General features: G+C 35.6%; 1 protein-coding gene and 1 long non-coding RNA gene across 11 annotated transcripts in view; one reads left to right on the top strand and one right to left on the bottom strand.

Moving 5' to 3' along the window:
- Nucleotides 1–20,796, top strand: part of TNNI3K (TNNI3 interacting kinase) — a 372,046-nt gene that overhangs the window by 24,329 nt on the left and 326,921 nt on the right. For all 9 annotated transcript variants that reach the window (XM_017345534.3, XM_002715920.5, NM_001204807.2 and 6 more), the window contains exons 4-5: nt 961–1,058; nt 18,171–18,281. In XM_017345534.3, coding sequence (XP_017201023.1) covers nt 961–1,058; nt 18,171–18,281 — 209 coding nt within the window. The remainder of the gene's footprint in view (nt 1–960; nt 1,059–18,170; nt 18,282–20,796) is intronic.
- Nucleotides 1–20,796, bottom strand: part of LOC127493437 (uncharacterized) — a 91,152-nt gene that overhangs the window by 21,175 nt on the left and 49,181 nt on the right. The window lies entirely within an intron of this gene.

Raw genomic sequence — 20,796 nt, 5'->3', positions numbered from 1 at the left:
ATAGCATTACTTCACATTGGACAACACATTAAGGACAGATCCCACATGAGGAGTAAGTACACAGTGACTCCTGTTGTTGACTTAACAATTTGACACACTTGTTTATGGTGTCAGTAATCTCCCTAGGCTCTAGTCATCAGTTGCCAAGGCTATGGAAGCCTTTTGAGTTCGCTGACTTCAATCTTATTCAGACAGGGTCTTAGTCAAAGTGGAAGTTCCCTCCTCTCTTCAGAGAAAGGTATCTCCTTCTTTGATGACCTGTTCTTTCCACTGGGATCTCACTCGCAGAGATCTTTCATTTAGGTCTTCTTTTTTTTTTTTTTTTTCCCAGAGTGTCTTGGCTTTCCATGCCTAAAATACTCTCATGGGCTCTTCAGCCATATCTGAATGCCTTAACGGCTGATTCTGAGGCCAGAGTGCTATTTAGAACATCTGCCATTCTATGGAACCTCATTTTCTTGATAAAGCATTAATTTACAGGTATCAATTCTAAATATTGCTTTAACCACTGATACCAAACTAAACAGAATCTGCTTAACAGTTTGTTTTACATTTAAACATACCTTCCCATACTTGGTGATATCTTCTGTATTACTCTGATCTGAATAAAGTTCACATGTTCTGAGGAATCCTCTACAATGAGACTTTTATATAAGCTAGTTCACTGATGGTTTATTAAGATGAAATATTTCATGTTTTTTATATTTTAAAACCTCCTGATGATAACAACACTAAATTAAAAATGTAAAACCAATACAACAAATACAGCAATAATATAGTTTTTAAAGTGTAATAAAAATGTCTTTGTTAAGTATGGCTGTTAATAGAATTATTTGTAAATAGCTGTGATATTTTCTTATTATAAGTATGGAATTTATCATTAAGTCAAAGAAAAAAAATTTTTTTGAAAATATTTACTTGCTCCCTAAGATGTAGCCTTTCTAAATTTTTCTTTCAAAGGCAACAAGTCACATATCCGAACACTTATGTTAAAAGGGCTCCGTCCATCTCGACTGACAAAAAATGGATTTACAGCCTTGCACTTGGCAGTTTATAAGGTACAACATTTCAATTTCCATAAATGCTGAGTTAGAACCAACAGTGATATGCATCTTTAGGTGTTTACAAATAGTGGTCATGGAAAACTTTCAGAGTGAGCATAAGCATTAAGTAGCCTTTTTCTCTTTATTGAAAAGGTATCTTTATACCAGAAAGTCTTTTTAATTCTTTCCATGTGTAGCTTATTTAATTCCCAAAACTCTGCAAGTGAATAATATTATCCCCAAGGTTACATGGTTAGCCGGTGGTTAGCATTCTTATAAGATGAGTCAGTCTAGTTCCCTCACCAGGGCCCTTCAACCAGGCACCAAGCTGCATCTGCACAAAGAAAGCTGACGTTATACTTGAGGATGAAAGAAGCACATTTATTTTATGTAAGTTTTCCTGATTAAAAATATCCCTAGAGCTCCCTTTAGTTTCCTTCTTTAATTTTTACCTTTGCTTCAGTTTGTTTACTTGTATTAGACCCTGGTTCCAACCTAACCTCAGCACCTGATGGAAGAGCAAATAAAAAGATAGATTGGACAAACATGTTTTTTCGTTGTTGGGACCTATCTTTAATGTTGTCATAAGTATAAATTTACATAAATATAGATACCTAATTATGTGACTCATTCATTCCCTAATGATAACAGTTTCTAGTTACTGTATATTCATGGCTAAATGCTCTATGTGCCTCCCCCAACTTCTTGAGATTGATCATTACGGGGGAACATGGCCATAATTTCCCAGGATCCAGATTCACATATTACTGTGATTCACAGTGAAAATACTCTAAAGTGCTTCTTTTTTCATGGCCTGTCACTACCCAGTCAAATCCGTTCCCTCTGGGAGAAAACCGAAGCTAAATTCTAAATTGTTTTTAACACCTGGTCAGCATCCTGCTACACTCAAATGGATGCTGCGTTCAGGGTGTGAGGAACAGCAGCTGAATCTGGGTTTTCTTATAAAAGCCATGAAGTGAAAGTGGAAGAGCTCTGCAGAATAGGAAGCTAGTGATGGGTAGCCAAGGCAGCATGTAAAACTATGAATTCTGAACTTGACTCTCTGGGACATTCTACTGCATTAGTTCATTTTGCTTAGATTTAACGTGATACACACACACACACACACATGGATTCCAAGTGATTTAATGCTACGAACTTCAGAGAATATGTTTCTTCCACTTCTGTTTATCAAAGCTAGATTTCCATTTTTAGAGTTCCCTTTGATCTATCTTGTGTTTACATTTACTAGCTTATTTTATATTTATAAATAGGTAATTGTGCTATAACTTTTTCATAACAAGTTTAAATAAATTTAGATTCTTAGGAATTAAAATAAGCAAAAATTCTTAAAAATCATAATAGAATGTATTATTACTCTGTTTATACCTGATCAAAGGTAAAAAACAAAGTTACCATTCCACTTTAAAAGTAAAGCATATAGAATAACCGTTTACACTACCTGTGTAATAAATCTGGTTCCAACTATCTCCTGGTGGAACTATAAAAGTTACTTAATTCATTTTGTTCTCCAGTTTCCTTATTCCTTATATTTGAAATATTATTTAAACTTAAAAAAATTAAAAATATTGGGTAAGTAACTTGTGTATACACTTAATCCAGATTCATTAATTGTTTATATGTTGTCCCATTTTATCATTTTTTTTCTGAACTATTTGAAAGTAAATTGGAGACTATATGCTGTGATCCCATTAACTTCAATCCTTGTTTCCAACGTTCATTGTTTTCTTGAATTGTTAAGGATCTGTGTACTTGTATATTCTGGATATTTTTCCTTTACTGAACATATATTTTGTAAAAATGTGTCCTAATCTATAGATTGTCTTTCCAAATTCTTAACAATGTCTCAAGAAACAAGATTTGTATGCTTTTTTAAAAAAAAAAAAAAAAAAACTATGGCTCTAGTAAATATAATACAGATCTTCAACATATTACAGTCTACTACCTATGAATATTGGTCTGGGTCAACAAAAACGTAAAAAGCTTCCATAGCATAGCTCCATTTTATCTTCATCCTCCAAACTTTTGTTGATATAGAAATCTATATATAATATAAACTCCAGCCTGGGAGGGCAGTGGAGGATGGCCCAAGTGCTTGGGCCCCTGCACCCGCTTGGGAGACCGGGAAGAAGCACCTGGTTCCTGGCTTTGGATCAGTGCAGTGCTGGCTGTAGCGGCCATTTGGGGAGTGAACCAGTGGAAGGAAGAACTTTCTCTCTGTCTCTCTCTCTCACTGTCTATAACTCTGTCAAAATAAAAAATATATATATATATATAAACTCCAATATATTACTAGAAATTTTATGTTAGATATTCATTTCATTCAAAGAAAAGAATAGAAAATGTCTGCTTTTTAGCATTCGGATATGACAATGCTATGTATGATTTTTTTCTGCATAATGCTTTTTGGAGTTAATCAAAAATCTTTCTAAGTTTATGTTTTCATCATAATCAGAAACCTTGACTATTTATTCAAACATATATGCTAGATCATTTGATAATCTCCAACATCACACTAACATAACACTAAGTTTCTTCATTTTCTTCTGTCTTCTTTCTCCTTGTTCTCCAATTCTGATTATTTTCATTTATTTTAACTCAAGTTCAAACATCATGTCTTTACCATTTGCTACCTGATACTATTTTATCCATGAATTGTTCATTTCGTATGTCTACTCTTCATTTCTGGGATTCTTATTTAATTTTAATACATAATTTCAATTTCTCTGCTATAATGACTTATGTGCTTTTAAATATTTCATCTTTTTTTTTAATTTTGTGCCCATTTTTAGTGACTACTTTAAATACCTTGTCTGTTATTTTCAACATCTTGGTTAGCTCAGTGTCTGCTTCTATTGAATGCTTTTTATCTTCACTACAGTTCATGTTTTCCTATTTGTTTATGTCTCTATTCACTTTTATTGTATGCTAGATATTAAACATTCTGTTATAGGAAATTTTATCTTACTTAAAGGATGTTGAGTTTTATATATTTTTCCTCTTGTTTTTGGAGGGATTTATATTTCAAGTGAATACATTTGATCTATAAAGCCTATTTTTTTCTTTTTTGTTAGGTTGAGTCTGTTTTAGTTTTGAACATAGATTCTTAGCATACCTCTTATTCTAAGAATCCTCACTCCTGGATATGGTCCTTACTCTGAAGGTGTGAATTTTTGGTATCTAACCTAAATGCTCTAGCTGTTCAGTAAAGTCTCTCCATTCTAACTGCCTGGAACCCCAGTATCTCTCAGTGCTAAATAACCTCTAACATCACTACCATTTACATTTGAACCAAGTCAGATGATGTCTTCTAGATCTTATGGAGTCTTTGTGCCTGTGTAGCCCAATTCAAGGACCCATTCTGATTCCCCATGCAGACATCTACAGTCCTTCTGATGTGCAGCTGCTGCTTCTCAATCACTAGCTCCTCAAAATTTAGTCATTTCACAATATCATAGCTACGATAACCATTCTCCAGAAAACAGTATTTCAGGAAGAAATCCAGGGAATTATCAGATCTTGTAGAATACATTTTATATCTTTCCCTTCTCTTAAGGATCATAGCTTTTTGTTCATGTTTTTCAGTGCCTTACAATTGTTGTTCAAAAATTTGCTCCATTTTATAGATTTGCTACTTTTTCTTCTCATAGGAAGATTCCAGAGTTATCTTGTCATGCTCCCATCTATTTTTGTAAAAAATTATTTATTTTCATTTGAAAAACAAAGTGATAAGGAGAAATAGAAAAGAGGGAGTGCAGAAAGAGAGAGAGCGAGATCTTCCATCTGCTGGTTCACTCCCTAAAGGGTCAAAATGGCCAGACCTGAGCCAGGCAGAAGCCAGGATCCAGCAACTGCATCCTGGTCTCCCACATGAGTAAACGGAGCCCAGCTACTTGGGCCATCTTCCTCTGATTTCCCAGGTACATTAGCAAGTAGCTGGATTGGAAACGGAGTGGCTCAATTCAAACCTGTACTCCAGTATCGGATGCTAGAGTTGCAAGGAATGCCACACCATTACTGCACTTCCTTTCTCAATGAGTTTTTATATTGCTTCCAAGCTGATAAGACACAAACATATGATATCAATGCTTTGTTAAAACTTTCTATTGTCACCTACTGCCTATATGAAAAATTCAAACTCCTAAATAAGATTCAAAATGTCTTAATTCATAATTTTGCTGGAATCACTTTTCATGTTTCCTTCCCTCGAGTTTCTGCCATTCTAACCCTGTTTTCAGTTTAATGTGCACAAGTATTACATAGTAACGTATGTTTGAAAAGGGAAAATGTCTTCACTATCTCACACTCCAATCCAACTTATCACATCTAGCATGAGCTGAAAATCTAAATGTTTCACAAAAATCTGGGACAATTTTGATGCAAGCAATCTAAGACTACATATTGGAGATTACTGTACAATCCTTGCGACTCAAGTTGTGTTCAAACAGCAACATATACCTCCACTGAAATAATTCAGACTTGCATATTCCCACTCCCTATCCCAGCCCTCTTTAACCAGTATATTAATCAGAATTTTCCAGGGAAAATTAACCATTGGAATATGTCTATCTGTCTATCTATCTTTCATTCTATCTATTCATCCATCCATCTACATATCTTTTATCAGTTGAGTTACAGATTCATTATATGAACTAGTTTATACAATCATGAAGCTGAAAAATCCGGTGATCTTTCATCTTTATTTTTTTTTAACAGTGAATAGATTATTTTATTCGAAGGAACAATGGCATCTTCAAACTCACTCTAGACAAAAATAAAATTTTGAGAAATAATCATCATGAACTTGAAGAAATTGATTCCCTCAAAGTGAACACAAACATCAATAAAATATAGTATAGAGGTACATAAATGGGAGTTTCTGGGCTGTACACGTATGCCTTTACAGAGAGCTGATGTCAGACAAGTAAGTATAGCAAGTAGCCTAAATACATTTCTCTTAGTGGGGAAAAATGGCATCTTCTTAGCTGGAAATGAAGAAGAGCAATGTGAATTATGAAAGTCACTGGGTTGGGCATGGTAACATTAATCCAAATTTGCTTCTGATTGAAGGCTTTCTTTTATTAGCTTGAAACTATAATTAGTCCATCTGAAAATGAAAATGTCAGACTGGATCACCAAAAAAATCCCTTCCTTTGCCTTCTTTAGATAATCCTGCATCCTCCTTCGGAACAAGCCTAGGCTACATCTGTGTTCATTCACTTCCTTTCTTCTTCTTTTTTTTTTAACTTTTATTTAATGAATATAAATTTCCAAAGTACAGAATATGGATTACAATGGCTTCCCCCCCATAACGTCCCTCCAAGCCGCAACCCTCCCCTTATCCACTCCCTCTCCCCTTCCATTCACATCAAGATTCATTTTCGATTCTCTTTATATACAGAAGATCAGTTTAGCATACATTAAGTAAAGCATACATTAAGTGAGATACACAGCAGACCCATAGAATGGCAAATGTCCTAACAGCACTCTGGCCTCATAATCAGCCCTTAAGGCATGCGGATCCGGCTGAAATGCCCATGACAGTATTTCAGGCATGGAAAGCCAAGACACTCTGGGGGAAAAAAAAAACCTAAATGAAAGATCTCCACGAGTGAGATCCCAGTGGAAAGAATGGATCTTTCATCTTTATACAGAAGATCTAGAAGATCCAGTTATGTGACTTGGTTCAAGTTCAAGGATTAAGAGGCAGGGAACCTGATGGTATCAATCTCAGTCTGACTCCAACATCCCAAGAATCAGGAACACTTATTTTGAGAGCAGAAGATATATATCTCTTCTCAAGAAAAAGCAATTTTACCCTTTTTGCAAATTTTTGCTCTATTACAGGTACTCAACAGTTTGGTTGATGACAACTCATAATTGTTCACAGTGTTCACTCTACCAATATAAATATTTATTTATGTTCATACTGTAATTTATATAAAACTTATATAAAATATAAATTTATATTTATAATGCAATTATAATAACATGAAAGAATTAGAACCTATAGTTTAGTGAACACCAAAGATCTTTTATCATGTGCAATATAAAATTAACATCACAAAATATGCATATTTGTTTATATATAAAGTATCTATAGAAACAAAAATCATCAGATAATATTTACTCAAGGTAATATAGACTCTTTGGAGAACAATCAGTGTTGTAGTTTGTGAGTGTAAATCCATATTTCAGATATCTTTTAACAATATTAAAATATTTGCAGTTTTATTTAAAATATAATTTATTGGGAATTTGATATATGTTACTGACTTATGTCACTTTTATATAAGAGGTGACTTCAAAACACTCATGCACAATGGAATTGAAGGACACCTTTATTTTGGTGTAAAAATATTTTGAAATCCATCCATATTTTTATATAATATGAATTTCCCATGAACTTTTGGAAGTTTCTTTGTATGATCTGAGTTTTCTTCATAGGAGTCCTTTAAAGAAACATGTCTCTGATGCAGTAAGTGGTCATCAACATGCAAACACAATTTTGCTTTTCTAGTGCTACTCTATGCTCCTTCTAGTTTTATGAACATACACACACACACACACACACATTTATATGACAAAAATGGAAGCAAAATGCATAAATAATAATGGTGATTATATGGTTATGATCATATTATAGGTTTTAAAATTAGATATTAAGATGTATAACTCAACTTAATTTGCACACACATCTCTGTACTAAGAAATGAAGAAAAAAATGAGAAATTATTCTTAGCTCTCCTACATTCAGAGTTCCAAGTATTTATTTATTATTATGGTTACTGTGTGTGACACATGACTAATATGAACTGAGACTACCAATATAAAATTACATGTGAAATATTAGAAACTTTTTATATTTCTTTATATAAATATATAAGAATTTCTAATATTTTTCTTGCACATAATGAATCCTCTTAAAAGATTCCTGACATATTTACATTCCTTTTTAGGACACCTGTTATTAAATAATATCAAAATTGTACTCCTCATATGAAACAAAATATTAGGGGAAAAATTGAGACACTTCATTTGGTGCAGAATGTCAAAAACGCTAAAGAATAAATGCCTATTGGATTATGTAATTTAAGCTTATATATGTATACTATGTTATATAGACAAGCCACTTAATGATATTTCTTTAGCGAATGATGAGTAGCACTTTGATTCATTGATTTTTCTTTAGCATTTCAAATGATAAAAGAAGAAATTTAATGGCAATGATCATTTATTCTATCCTACAGATTTCACGAAGTAGTCATTGTATGTATGTATTACAAAGGAGACTGACCTGTACAGAGCAAAAATTGAATTCAAACCTCTCTCTGCCAGATTCAGTGGGCCTGGGCTTCTTTTATGATACCATAGCTATCTGTTTTCTATCAGTTCTGATTCATAACCTGGAAACCATGTATCCTTTTTCCTTACTTTTTCTTCCTCTTTGGTACTTGTATTTGATTGCTAAATTGAATTTTTTAAGCTATCCTAAAACCCAGGACCCTGGTAATGTGTTTCATAGTTTCTAAATTCTCTGTTTAATTTAGTTAGACCAAAGCCCTTCAGTCGGCTCTACTGACATTTTGGGTTGGATAATTCCTTGTTGTGGAAGGGTGTCCTATGCATTCTAAAATGTCAGTCATCCTTGTCTCTGTCCTCTTGAAGACATGTCCACTGTCATCCTTCCCATGTCTCCACACATTGCCCCTAGGGGACAAAAGCACTCCCTGCTGTGAATCACTGAGTCCTAGGATAGGTTTGTGGGTGATCTTGTGCCTGGCTGGGAGCCTGCCCATGAAGGGGGTTAGCCTGACTGTTTGCAGGCAGCAGGAACCCCCACTGCCATTCAGGTAAACTGCCCCTGGGTATGGCCCAGGCCCATAAGGAAGGCTACCATAGCCTACTTGACCTTCAAGCTGACTGGAGAAGCATAGCAGCACCAATATGGGCTTTATCCTATAGAATTAGTGTTGCCCTGAATTAGCTATGCCCCCTCTGCCTGCCCTTTAAAAGGTGTGCTGATCATTAATAAACAGACATGTTCACCAAAACTTGTTTCCAGTGCTTATCGTGGAAGAACGCTGTTGTCCCACCATCCCGGCAATGTGGGCCTCGCAGGATGAGTCTGCATAGCTTAAAATATTCCTTAACTTAAATTATTTTAAAATCCAACTTAACTTTATATTTGAAAAAATTAAAATACCTGATTATATACTGCATTGTTGCTAAATGGGAATTTATCAAGATAGAAGTAAAAATCTTTGAAAGATAACAAATCTAAATTAAAAAAATTAAAAAAAAAAACTAAAATCACTTTTGCATGTTTAACTAGATTCGTTAAAACACTGTTTTATACTAGTTCTTTGTTTAGTAAATTGTAGAAAATTATACTCAAAATTAGAACAGTACTTAAGAATAAAAAGATAACAGGCGGTTAAGATGCTAATTGTTTTTACATTAAACAATAATATTTCCTGGAGAACCTGTTATTATTTCTCCCAAGTCTGGATTGGATACTTCTCCAGTGTTCTCTCTTAGCATGTAGAATTTATTTTTATCAGATTGTATGTGATACTATATTTGATTACATCTACGTATTTTCCTTAAGATTAGGGATCACATTCTTACATTTCTTCAAAAATGTGGCAGGCAACATATTGAATCACAGTATCAGATCACATGACAGATGATAAGAACTATTACTAAAACAAACCTCAACAGGAAGTGGCAGAGACTGTGGCAGGTTAAGAACTTATGCCTGATGAAAAGGATTCATCACTATTTAGCTCTAGCTAATCATCTTCATATAAGAACATAGACCCTCGGGGCCAGCATTGTGATGGAGAAGGTAAAGTTTCCACATGGAATGCTGGCATCCCGTATTAGTATTGGTTCAAGTCTAGACTGCTCAACTTCCAATCCAGCTCCCTTCCAATGTGCCAGGAAATGTGCCAGTAAAAGATGGCCTAAGTGCTTGGGCTCCTATACCAATGTGGGAGACCCAGACAAGGTTCCAGGCTCCTGGCTTCAGTTTGACCCAGCTCCAGCCATTACCACCATTTGGGGAGTGAACCAATGGATGGAAAATCTCTCTCATTAACTCTGTCTTTCAAACAAACAAAATAATTTTTTAAAAAAATGTATATGCCCTGACTGTTGATGAACAACTTAATACTTTATCCCTCCTAGTATTTTTTTTGTTTGTTCTACTTAATACTTTTGGTTGAATTCTTCAATTAATACACAGTTATTCTTAAATGTTAATACTTAACTGAAAAAATGATCCCTGTTAAATATAAGAGTGGGAATAAGAGAGGGAAGAGATGTATAATTTGGGACATGCTCAAGCTGACTTGCCCAAAATGGTAGAGTTAGAAACATACCAGGGGATTCCAATTCAATCCCATCAAGGTGGCATGTACCAATGCCATCTCACTACTCCAAGTGATCAATTTCTGTTCACAATTGATCATAATGATAGGACTAAGAGCCAAAGGGATCACCTAAACAAGAATAGTGTCTGCAAATACTAACTGATAGAATAAAAAAGGGAGAGAACGATCCAACATGGGAAGTGGGATACACAGCAGACTCATAGAATGGCAGATGTCCTAAACAGCACTCTGGCCTCAGAATCAGCCCTTAAGGCATGCAGATCCGGCTGAAAAGCCCATGAGAGTATTTCAGGCATGGAAAGCCAAGACACTCTGGGGAAAAAAAAAAAAACAAAAAACAACAAACCCTACATGAAAGATCTCCGCGAGTGAGATCCCTGTGGAAAGAACAGGTCATCAAAGAAGGAGGTACCTTTCTCTGAAAGGAGGAGAGAACTTCCACTTTGACTACGACCTTGTCTAAATATGATCAGAGTCGGTGAACTCAAAAGGCTTCCATAGCTTTGGCAACTCATGACAAGAGCCTAGGGTGATTACTGATGCCATAAACAAGAGTGTCAATTTGTTAAGTCAACAACAGGAGTCACTGTGCACTTACTCCTCATGTAGGATCTCTGTCCTTAGTGTGCTGTACATTGTGTTTTAATGCTGTAACTAGTACTCAAACAGTATTTTTCACTTTGTGTTTCTGTGTGGGTGCAAACTGTTGAAATCTTTACTTAATATATACTAAACTGATATTCTGTATAAAAAGAGAATTGAAAATGAATCTTGATGTGAATGGAAGGGGAGAGGGAGTGGGAAAGGGGAGGGCTGCGGGTGGGAGGGAAGTTATGGGGGGGGGCCATTGTAATCCATAACCTGTACTTTGGAAATTTATATTCATTAAACAAAAGTTTATATATATATATATATATAGAGAGAGAGAGAGAGACCAAATTTGCCCAAAATATCAGAGAATCATAAATCCTAATATGTTTCTTGATATTTAAGTGTTGACCATTTGTTCAAGTTTTTAGTTTTGAATGCTTTGCAGACGATAGATAGATAGATAGATAGATAGATAGATAGATAGATATGCTCCTTATGGCTTATTTATAATCTCTCAGAGCAGCAATGAGTAGTATCATCAAGGCAGGGAACCAATCTAAATTACCTACTACCTTATTCTGAGTACTCATTAAAAATTAATTCTATTTTGGTACAAAAGATGATGTCCATGAGTATTCCAATGAACTTTTTGAAGACCTCTCATATTCATAGATTCATAGATTCAAAAATTTTTCTGCCATCAGTGAGTTTATCTTTTTATTCCATTTTTAAAAGAACATGTTGAAGTTCCCTTAAATATACATGAATAAAAATGCATTATCTAAATTAATAAATGAAAAAAATCGTATGTGTAACATTGGAAAATGTTCATTATTTCATAATAAATGAAAGAGAACTACCTAATTCTTCAGGTAGTATGATACAGTGTATGTAATAAGTGATAATAAAATATGTCAAACGTTCTGAATTCATTATAGCATAATTTGATTTAATCTTCCTGACAATTGATAGCATTCATTGTACAGATAAAAAACTCACAGCTCAAAAGCTAAAGAAACACGTCCCAATGCAGTAAGTGGTAGTTAACATGCAAACACAGGTTTGCTTTTCTGAGCTACTCTATGATCTATCTAGTTGCATGAATGTACATATATAGGAAAATGGAAGGAAAAAGCACGTAAATAATAATATTGATTATATGGGTATAGCCATACCAAAGGTTTTAAAATTGTGATTTATCCCTTTCTTTTATTTTCTAATATAAGGAGTTATGGCTATCTACTGAATGATAACAACCCCAACCATATTCCCCTCTAATATAATAATTACTGTATTATTTTCATGGATTCTCATTTTAAAAGTTTAGACAAGACGGTGGAGACAGCCTGATTCTGCTCGCCAGTGTTTACAACCTCCACCAAGGCACAGAGTATTAAGGAATTAATATCACCTGGAGCCTTCACATTTTGATACTGTTCTAGGATGAGTAAAAGACTGAGCCTCACGAGGTCAGCCAACTGGAGAGCCTTTGTGTGATAGGCACCCTCTTGGTATGGTTTGCATTTCCTTTTATCATAGCCGCCTCAGATAAATCATACTTCTTATATGGTAGCTCAGGATTCCAAGAGCAAATTTTCCAGCAAATAACAAGAACAAAATCTGTGTGGCCTTCTCCAGCCTATCCTTGGAAGAAAGATAGTTCGGTCTGCTGAACCATATTGGAAACAAACCACCCAGATTCATGGGGGAATAGGACATAGATCTCACATCCAAAAGGGAAGATAGAAATATTTCTTGCCTCCCAAGATTTATTATTTTTACAATCATAAAGTATTTAGGCATAAAAAAGGTCCAATTATTTTTATTCTTAAAAAGAATTTAAAAAGATTTAGGCTGGCACCGTGGCCACCTGATTGGTGGTAACTAATAGAATACCAAAAATGTAATGTATAGGATTGAAATTGACATTTTGAGCTTTGATGATTATTTATAGCCCTTTTATCTACTGTTGAGGAACAGTGCATTTTTCTGCTTACTATTTGTTGAACTCTTTATTTAGTGAAGCATTAATCTAAGCAAAGTATATCATTGTCAAAATTAAGAGAGGGAATAAGAAAAGAAGGCAGAGAAGGGATGGGAGTGTGGGCAGGAGGGAGAGTTGAATGGGAAGTATCACCATGCTCCTAAATCTGTATGTATGAAATACATGAAATTTGTATACCTTAAATAAATTTATAAAAAGCCAATCACAGGGCTAGCAACAAAGCATCATATTACAGTTTTAAGAGTTTTATGAGTAGTACAAAGTTGGGGTTGTTACCATTACAAAATGTTTCAACAGCCAGCGCGGCGGCTCAATAGGCTAATCCTACACCTGCAGTGCCAGCACTCCGGGTTCTAGTCCCGATCGGGGCGCCGGATTCTGTCCCGGTTGCCCCTCTTCCAGGCCAGCTCTCTGCTGTGGCCCGGGAATGCAGTGGAGGATGGCCCAAGTGCTTGGGCCCTGCACCTGCATGGGAGACCAGGAGAAGCACCTGGCTCCTGGCTTCGGATCAACACAGTGCGCCAACCGCAGCGCACCGGATGCAGCGCGCTGGCCACCAGCGTGCTGGCCACAGCAGCCATTGGAGGGTGAACCAATGGCAGAGGAAGACCTTTCTCTCTGTCTCTCTCTCTCACTGTCCACTCTGCCTGTCAAAAATAAAATAAAATAAAATGTTTCAACAATATACATAGGCTTTAGGAGGTCTGTTCTACCCCCAAACCTATTTCTTATAGCATTCAGTAAATTATATTAAAATAAATCAGAGGTCAAAATTAAAAAATCCAACCAAGGTATGAAAAGATAATGTATTTGTAAATAGAATAATTTGCTTAGATGCATGTGTTATAGTATACTTTCTGTTGAATTCCACAAATGTTTACTAAATAAGGAGGAAATGTAAAGATACTTGAGTACAGGATCAATGTGTTTTACTGGAATCTGCCTGAAATAGATATTTTATATGCTCCATTATTTACATATACCTTTAATTTACCATAGTATAGTGCTTGTAGGTAGGCATGTATTAATAAATATTTGCTGAAAGAAAGAGTACCCATCTTCTATTGATTGATGTGAATTCTTTAAGATATGTTAAATATATAAACCACTAGTCAGTTTTATATCTTGTGAATATTTGTCCAATTTGTCACTTATCCTGTAACATTGTGATTTTAACATTTTAAGTTGCTGAAATCTATCTCTCTGTATTTAAATTTTTACCAATCTACCGTGAAGAATGTTTTAATGCCATAGTTTCTGTTTATCTCAGAGGCTACTTACGCCTTTATCCCTGTCCATTAAAAATGAAAGGTTATTGATAAAGTTAGTGTTAATATCTGTGCATTGTTTCATTTGGAGGAGTCCTTAATCTTTGATAACCTATCCATATTTAAGCCAGTAAGCATTTCCTACTGTCCATTGTACTGGCACAGAGTTTTCCATTCACATCCTTTAATTGTTTCAGTAGTTATCTAGTGAAGCAAAGGAAGTGACATTATGGAGAGGAGGTAAAGAGATGAAGGAGAAAGAGGGGCTAGGTGATTAAATCTAATCACCATCCTGAATGGGAGTTTCCATTGAAGGCTACACTGAGCCCAGACTCCTATGTTCAATAAGGTCTGTTGACCTATGCCAGGTACCTTTAAGTGTTCCGCATGTATTATCACAGCAGGTACAAGGTGGATGCAGTTATTATTTCCCTTATACATAATCAAGGAAATCAGCAAAAAGGAGTTATAAAAGTTGCCCGAGCTCACACAGTCATACACAAGGGAAAAATACACAACCTTCCCTGTCACCACTACCACAGCCTGCAGGGCCCTCCAATACAAAAACCTGACTCTATTTTGAGAAATAATTGTACGTTCTTGTTTTTAACCATTTATTAAACACTCACCTTGTTTCTGTTCTTCTAACACTGTGATAGCTATTTTTTTTTCTTTTTAAAGATTTATTTATTTATTCATTTATCTGAAAGGCAGAGTAACAGAGAGAGGGAGAGGGGAAAGACAGGGAGAGAGAAAGAGAGAGAGAGAAATTTCCTATCTGCGAATTAACTGCTGGGCAAAGACAGGTACTCAGACTCCATCCTGATCTCCCACATGTGTGACAGGGCCCAGGTACTTGAGCCATCTTCTACTGCCTTCCCAGGTACATTAGCAGAAAGCTGGATCAGAAGCAGAGTAGCTAGGACATGGATCAGCACTCTAATGTGAAATGCCAGTATCAATGGCTTAAATTGCTGTGCTGGACCCTTCTTTGTCCTTTAATGCTTGTCTTTGAAATTATGGCTTGAATATCTGCTTTGTGGCATTTATTGTTTATCTTAAAATTCATGTATGCAGTAAAGTTTGCCCTGGTTATCCACTTTAATGTAGCTACCTAATCATTTTGCCTGTTTATCTCCTACTCTTTGGTGCTTTATTCTACAATATAGCCTTTTCTGATTATTTTCTGTGTCTCTCAATGAACACAGATCCAGTAAAGGATAGCTCCATGAGACCAGCAATTTGACTGTCTTACTGTGGTGTCCCCACTACTTACAACAATGTCTGTTATACCATATGTGCACAATAAGTATTTCTTTTTCATATAAGGTTTATTGAAAAGGGAAATGGTGTGATCAAAGCTGGGTATAGGAATATTTGTCTGACAACAGTGTGGACAATGGCCACATTGAGAAATGACATGTCAAGGAGACTAGTTAGGAAGCTAAGTAATTTGATGGCTGGTGTTGGAAGTAAAGAGAAGAGTTGTGAGAATTATCAATGGAATTCTGAAACTGACTGAGTTAAAAGGACTTTAGGCCACTTGGAACAAGAACATGTCATTAATATAAATAAGGAAATGACAACTCAGGCTGGGAAAATTATGAATGGTATTTACAAAAGCAATTTTGAACTTGAGGTGCTATTAGTAGGCAAAGTATATGGATTTCTAACTTGGCAGAGAAATCAAAACGAAAGATGAAGTTGTCAGGTTGTGTTGGAATTACCAAAGGTAGCATTTAGAATGAAAGAATGTTGTAGGGCTCAGTTCCCAAATAATAAACATTTAGGAGATGAAAAGAAAGAAGAGAAATGAAGTGAACTAAGAATATATGGTTTTATGAAAACAAAAAAAAGTTTTCAACAAGAAAGGAGTAATCCAACTATAGAGATGAGTAGGATGATCATAATATGAAATGGATTTGGTAATTAGTTTATCTTCTGAAGCTGAAGAGGTGATTTTAGGAGAATGGCATGGTCCTTAATGCCCTGAGTGGAAGAAACACATGGTGACTCCTCCTAATAACATGAGGCCAAAAGGAGAGGGGAGCAGATATCTTAGTATGGGGTGACATGAAAAAAAGCAAGGCTAATTAACATGCGTTATGTGTTATGAATTCAGTTGAGATTGTTGTGAGACATCTAACCAATGATAATTAAAGAAATGATGTGAGAACTGTCAGTAGTATCAATAGCTTTTTTCTAGAAGTTTGGAAAGGGAAATACAAGGATAGAATCAAGTTATAGAGTGGGAAGAAGGAGCCCATTCAGAATGTAAAGATTCAGTTTCTTTTAACTTTTTTGGTAAATCAGGTGGATAGAGGAGACTAGCACCAGTTCAAGTCCTAGCTGCTCTATTTCCAATGCAGCTCCCTGCGTTGCACTTGGGAAGGCAGCAGAAGATGGGCCAAGAGCTTGGGCCCCTGTAACCCATGTGAGAAAGTCAGATGGATTTCCAGGCTCCTGGCTTAGATCAGGCCCAACCCTGCCTGGCTGTTGTGGCCATTTTTGGAGTGAACCAGTGAATGAAAGAGCTCTCATTTGCTCTCTCTCTTTTTCTATCTCTCCTTCTGTCTCTACAATTCTGCCTTTCAAATACATAAATAAATCTTTAAAAAAAATGGGGAGATATTAGGGAGCCCTTGGGCCTTTTCATTATGAAAGGAAGGAAGAAATGATGGAAGGAAAAAGTAAGGGAGGCTGGAAGGAAGAAACAAAGAAGTAAATCAAGCTTTGTTTTTAATGGACAATTTTTTCACCAACAATTTTTGAAATTATTGATATACAATACATTTCAATGGTCTAGTCCATTAAGATTTCACTTTCTTGCAAATGGTGTATTGATGAACCAAGAATTATAGGAGTTGTAATATGAATTTTCCCTTGAAGGGACAGTGTTATACATTGAGAACTTTATCCCTTTCCACATATGGAGTTTTATGAAGTTGTGACCTTTGACATCATTCTTTTAAGTGTTCCAATTATAAAATAATGATTTAAATGATTTTGTAAGATTTTAAGACTTAATTTTGATTTTTCTTTTTACTGTTTATTGATAAATAAATATTTTTGGATTAATCAGTTATTTACATAATGAAATTCAATGCATGTTAATTGCTATTAATATATTTTTCATGTCTCTTCAAGACATAAATATAGTACAAATAATATGAAGAAAGTAAGAATTACTTTGATTGCTGCATAAATTATTCAGACTTGAAGGATCAAGTTTGAATAAAGAGTGGTTCAAACATTTTCACTGTGGTTCAAACATTTTTACTGTTAAAATGAATCAAAAATATACTACTAATTAATTATGCCTAGGGCCCATCATAGTATGTATTCTAAAAGATGCAATTACTGAGCTACCAGGAAGCAGTCTACTGAGCTATAATTTATTCAATAATTGGTTCATATTATTCTTAGATGTTATGTTTCTTTGCATCTCTCAAAAACAAAAAATAAATTTTCAAACTACTTCTATAAATTCCTGACTTCTTTCGGGTTTAATGTTAGTTTCTGGAGAAAGTCTATTTATTGGAGTGACCTATATCAAATTGGCTTGGGCTTGCGAGAGCTCCACCATAGGTAAATGTCCTTTCTGCCTTTTCATGATCAAGTGGTAGAAGATTGATTGGAACTGCACAGGTCTGTCATTTGCCTTACATTTCAACCATCTGAGAGGTGATCTCTGCTATCTAATGTGCTCTTCTGCCAGAAATCACACTTAGGTTTTCTTTGAGCACCTAAACTGGCTGACAGTCAAGAATCAATATATCCTGTTGCACAGCTTTCGAACCTGCTATTAGTAGAAAAGTAACACTAAAGATGTGTTTCCTTACAGGATAGTGCAGAATTGATCACTTCACTGCTTCACAGTGGAGCTGATATACAGCAAGTTGGGTATGGTGGCCTCACTGCCCTTCACATTGCTACTATAACTGGTCACCTGGAGGTAAGTCACACCTTTGTCACCTGTGAAAATAAGTTACCTACCTCTTGATACTTGTTCTCAACTATTTTTAAATCTAGCTTTTGAGCTTTTAGGAGTTGGTTTATTTTTTAGTGACTGAACACATTCGTTTCTTTTATGGTAAAATTAAGCTATATAAACATAATTTTGTAACAATGTAATCAAACATCATTAACGTAAAGATGACTAAATATAAATATCTGTTGAAAATCTTCATCTTTCTGTTCATTTATGTGAGCTCATTATGTGTTAAATTTATAAGCCACCTGTCAGTTTTATATATTGTGAAGATTTCTCCAATTTGTCACTTAGCTTATAATATTATGATGTTAACACTTTAATTTTCTCAAGCCTATCATATTTCTTCTGTGTTTTAAAAATGATATTATGCTTAAAAAGACCTTTCCCACTTCTGCTTTTACATTTCTGCCATTACCAGGAAAAATATTTTAATATAACATCTTTCTCAATTATCTCAGAAACTACTCACATCTTTATCCGCTCCATTTGAAACAAAAGGTAAAATTAGAGTTAAATCCTGGGACTAGTCTTTTCTGGAATTCTCAGCCCCTGCAGCCAATCCATGATTAAGCTAATGGACAATTCCTAATTTCTAGTGTATTGGCACAGTTTTCTAGGCTTTTTCTTTGATTATCTCTTTATTTAGTAAAACAGAGAAAATGCCTCTCTTTGTCTGTCTACCTCTCAAAAAATTGAGTAATTTTTTTAAAAGAACACATGATTTAGAATAAACAGCTCAGTTTTCACAACTTTCTGTATTATCCTTGGGGAAGTTACTGAATCTCATGACATCTCTGTTTTCTTCATTCATAAAATAGTAATACTAATAGTCTTATTTCAATTACTAAATTGGATCATACATGCAATTTGCAGATTGCTTCATTCAGAGTAAACACTGAATATGAGATCACTCACTTATATATTACTTGTGTAAATATTTATCAAGTACCTATTATGCAGAAGCTACTGTTCCAGTACTGAGACAACAAGCAAGAATGACAGGCAAAATCTCCATTTTTGTGGAGTATAGTTGTAAAGAATGAATCAAGAAAATAATGTCATATGATGCTAATTAGTAGTAACACTATGCCAATAATAGAGTGAGGTAAAATGAAATTAGAATAATAGGGAAAGAGAAGTAGGCACCATTTTAAACAAGCTATATACATGACAATAAAGCAAAGTGGCAGCTGGGTAAGATGCTCTGATGACCACCTGCCCTCAGAGACACCAACTTGAACAGTTGTTCATACTCCAGCTGACCCTCAGAGACGCTACAGAAGCCAGGTGAGACTCCACAGTACCTGATTATAAAAAATAATGAGAAGACTCACACTGAATGAAGTAGAAAGGGAAGAGTTTCTTCCATCACCCCTCCCTGCACCAAACCAAGTAGCTCAGTGTGGAAAGAGACACTTCTCACTTCAGGAAGAGAGAGCCAATTAAGCTCAGTTCTTAGACTTCAATCTCAATGAAATGTACACTGCAATAAAATTCAAAGTTGTACAAAGCCTCACAGCCCTTGCTCCCAGGCTCAAACTTACAGATTGAGTTTTTGGACCCTTTATAGCTAGGCAATCAGGTGATTGCTTCCGCCACTGCTCTCAAACCTTTGACATAAAGTGGAGCTGTTTTGAAGTAGAACAGGAAAAGGATCTTAGAACCTCACTTAGATTCAACATTGGAGATTTTTGCTGTGACATCTAGAACCTGACAAAACTCAAGACCTCTGTCCCCAGGCCAGGGCTCACAGATGGAAACCCTGGATTTGCCACAGTGTCAGGTACCACCTGCTCTCTGGTGGTACAAACTCATTTTGATATGTATCAGCACCAGTGTCAAACTGGACTGCCATGCATCTGCAAGACTTCTTAGAGCCTGGTCACTGTGAGATGCTGGTTTGACATAGCCCTGTGCTGATCTGGGTTGGACAAGAGGTTGCATTCATCACCTTTCCTCCATCCTTGTGTTGACAACAAGGAGCCACAGGACTGTGTCTGGAGATTCAGTGCTAGTCTGGTAAACTCAACACTGGGTGCATCCTAACACTCCTCAGCCCCTAGACAAGTGCCTGTGATCAGAGTCTTTAAACTTTCCCCAGTCTTAGGCAGAGACTTGCATCCTAGTGAGACAGACTTACTTCAGCATTATTCATTGCAAGCCTCATGTCAACTCCCAAATTGCACAGCAGCTAATAAGGGTGTCTGTGTAGTTAAGAGCCGCCTCTATCACCTTTCTGACAACCTTGGGCAAACATCAAGAAATCACAGGAATATTTTGAGATTCGATGCCAGGCTGGTATTAAATTAAAAATTAAAAAAAATCTGAAAGTCCCTGTATCCAGGCCAGTGCTTGTCTAGAGAAAGCCTCTGGACCTACTTTGGTGCCAAGTTGAATTCCATGATAGTAATTGATCAGAATTATACCCCAGACAGCATCATCAGTGGCTGCTAGAAGTGTCATTGGGAAGTGAGTC

Source organism: Oryctolagus cuniculus, chromosome 7 (genome assembly GCF_964237555.1).
Source record: "Oryctolagus cuniculus chromosome 7, mOryCun1.1, whole genome shotgun sequence".
In the NCBI taxonomy this organism is placed as follows: Eukaryota; Metazoa; Chordata; class Mammalia; order Lagomorpha; family Leporidae; genus Oryctolagus; species Oryctolagus cuniculus.
The sequence above is the reverse complement of the archived record's forward strand: the minus strand, read 5'-3'. Positions and strand labels throughout refer to the sequence as shown.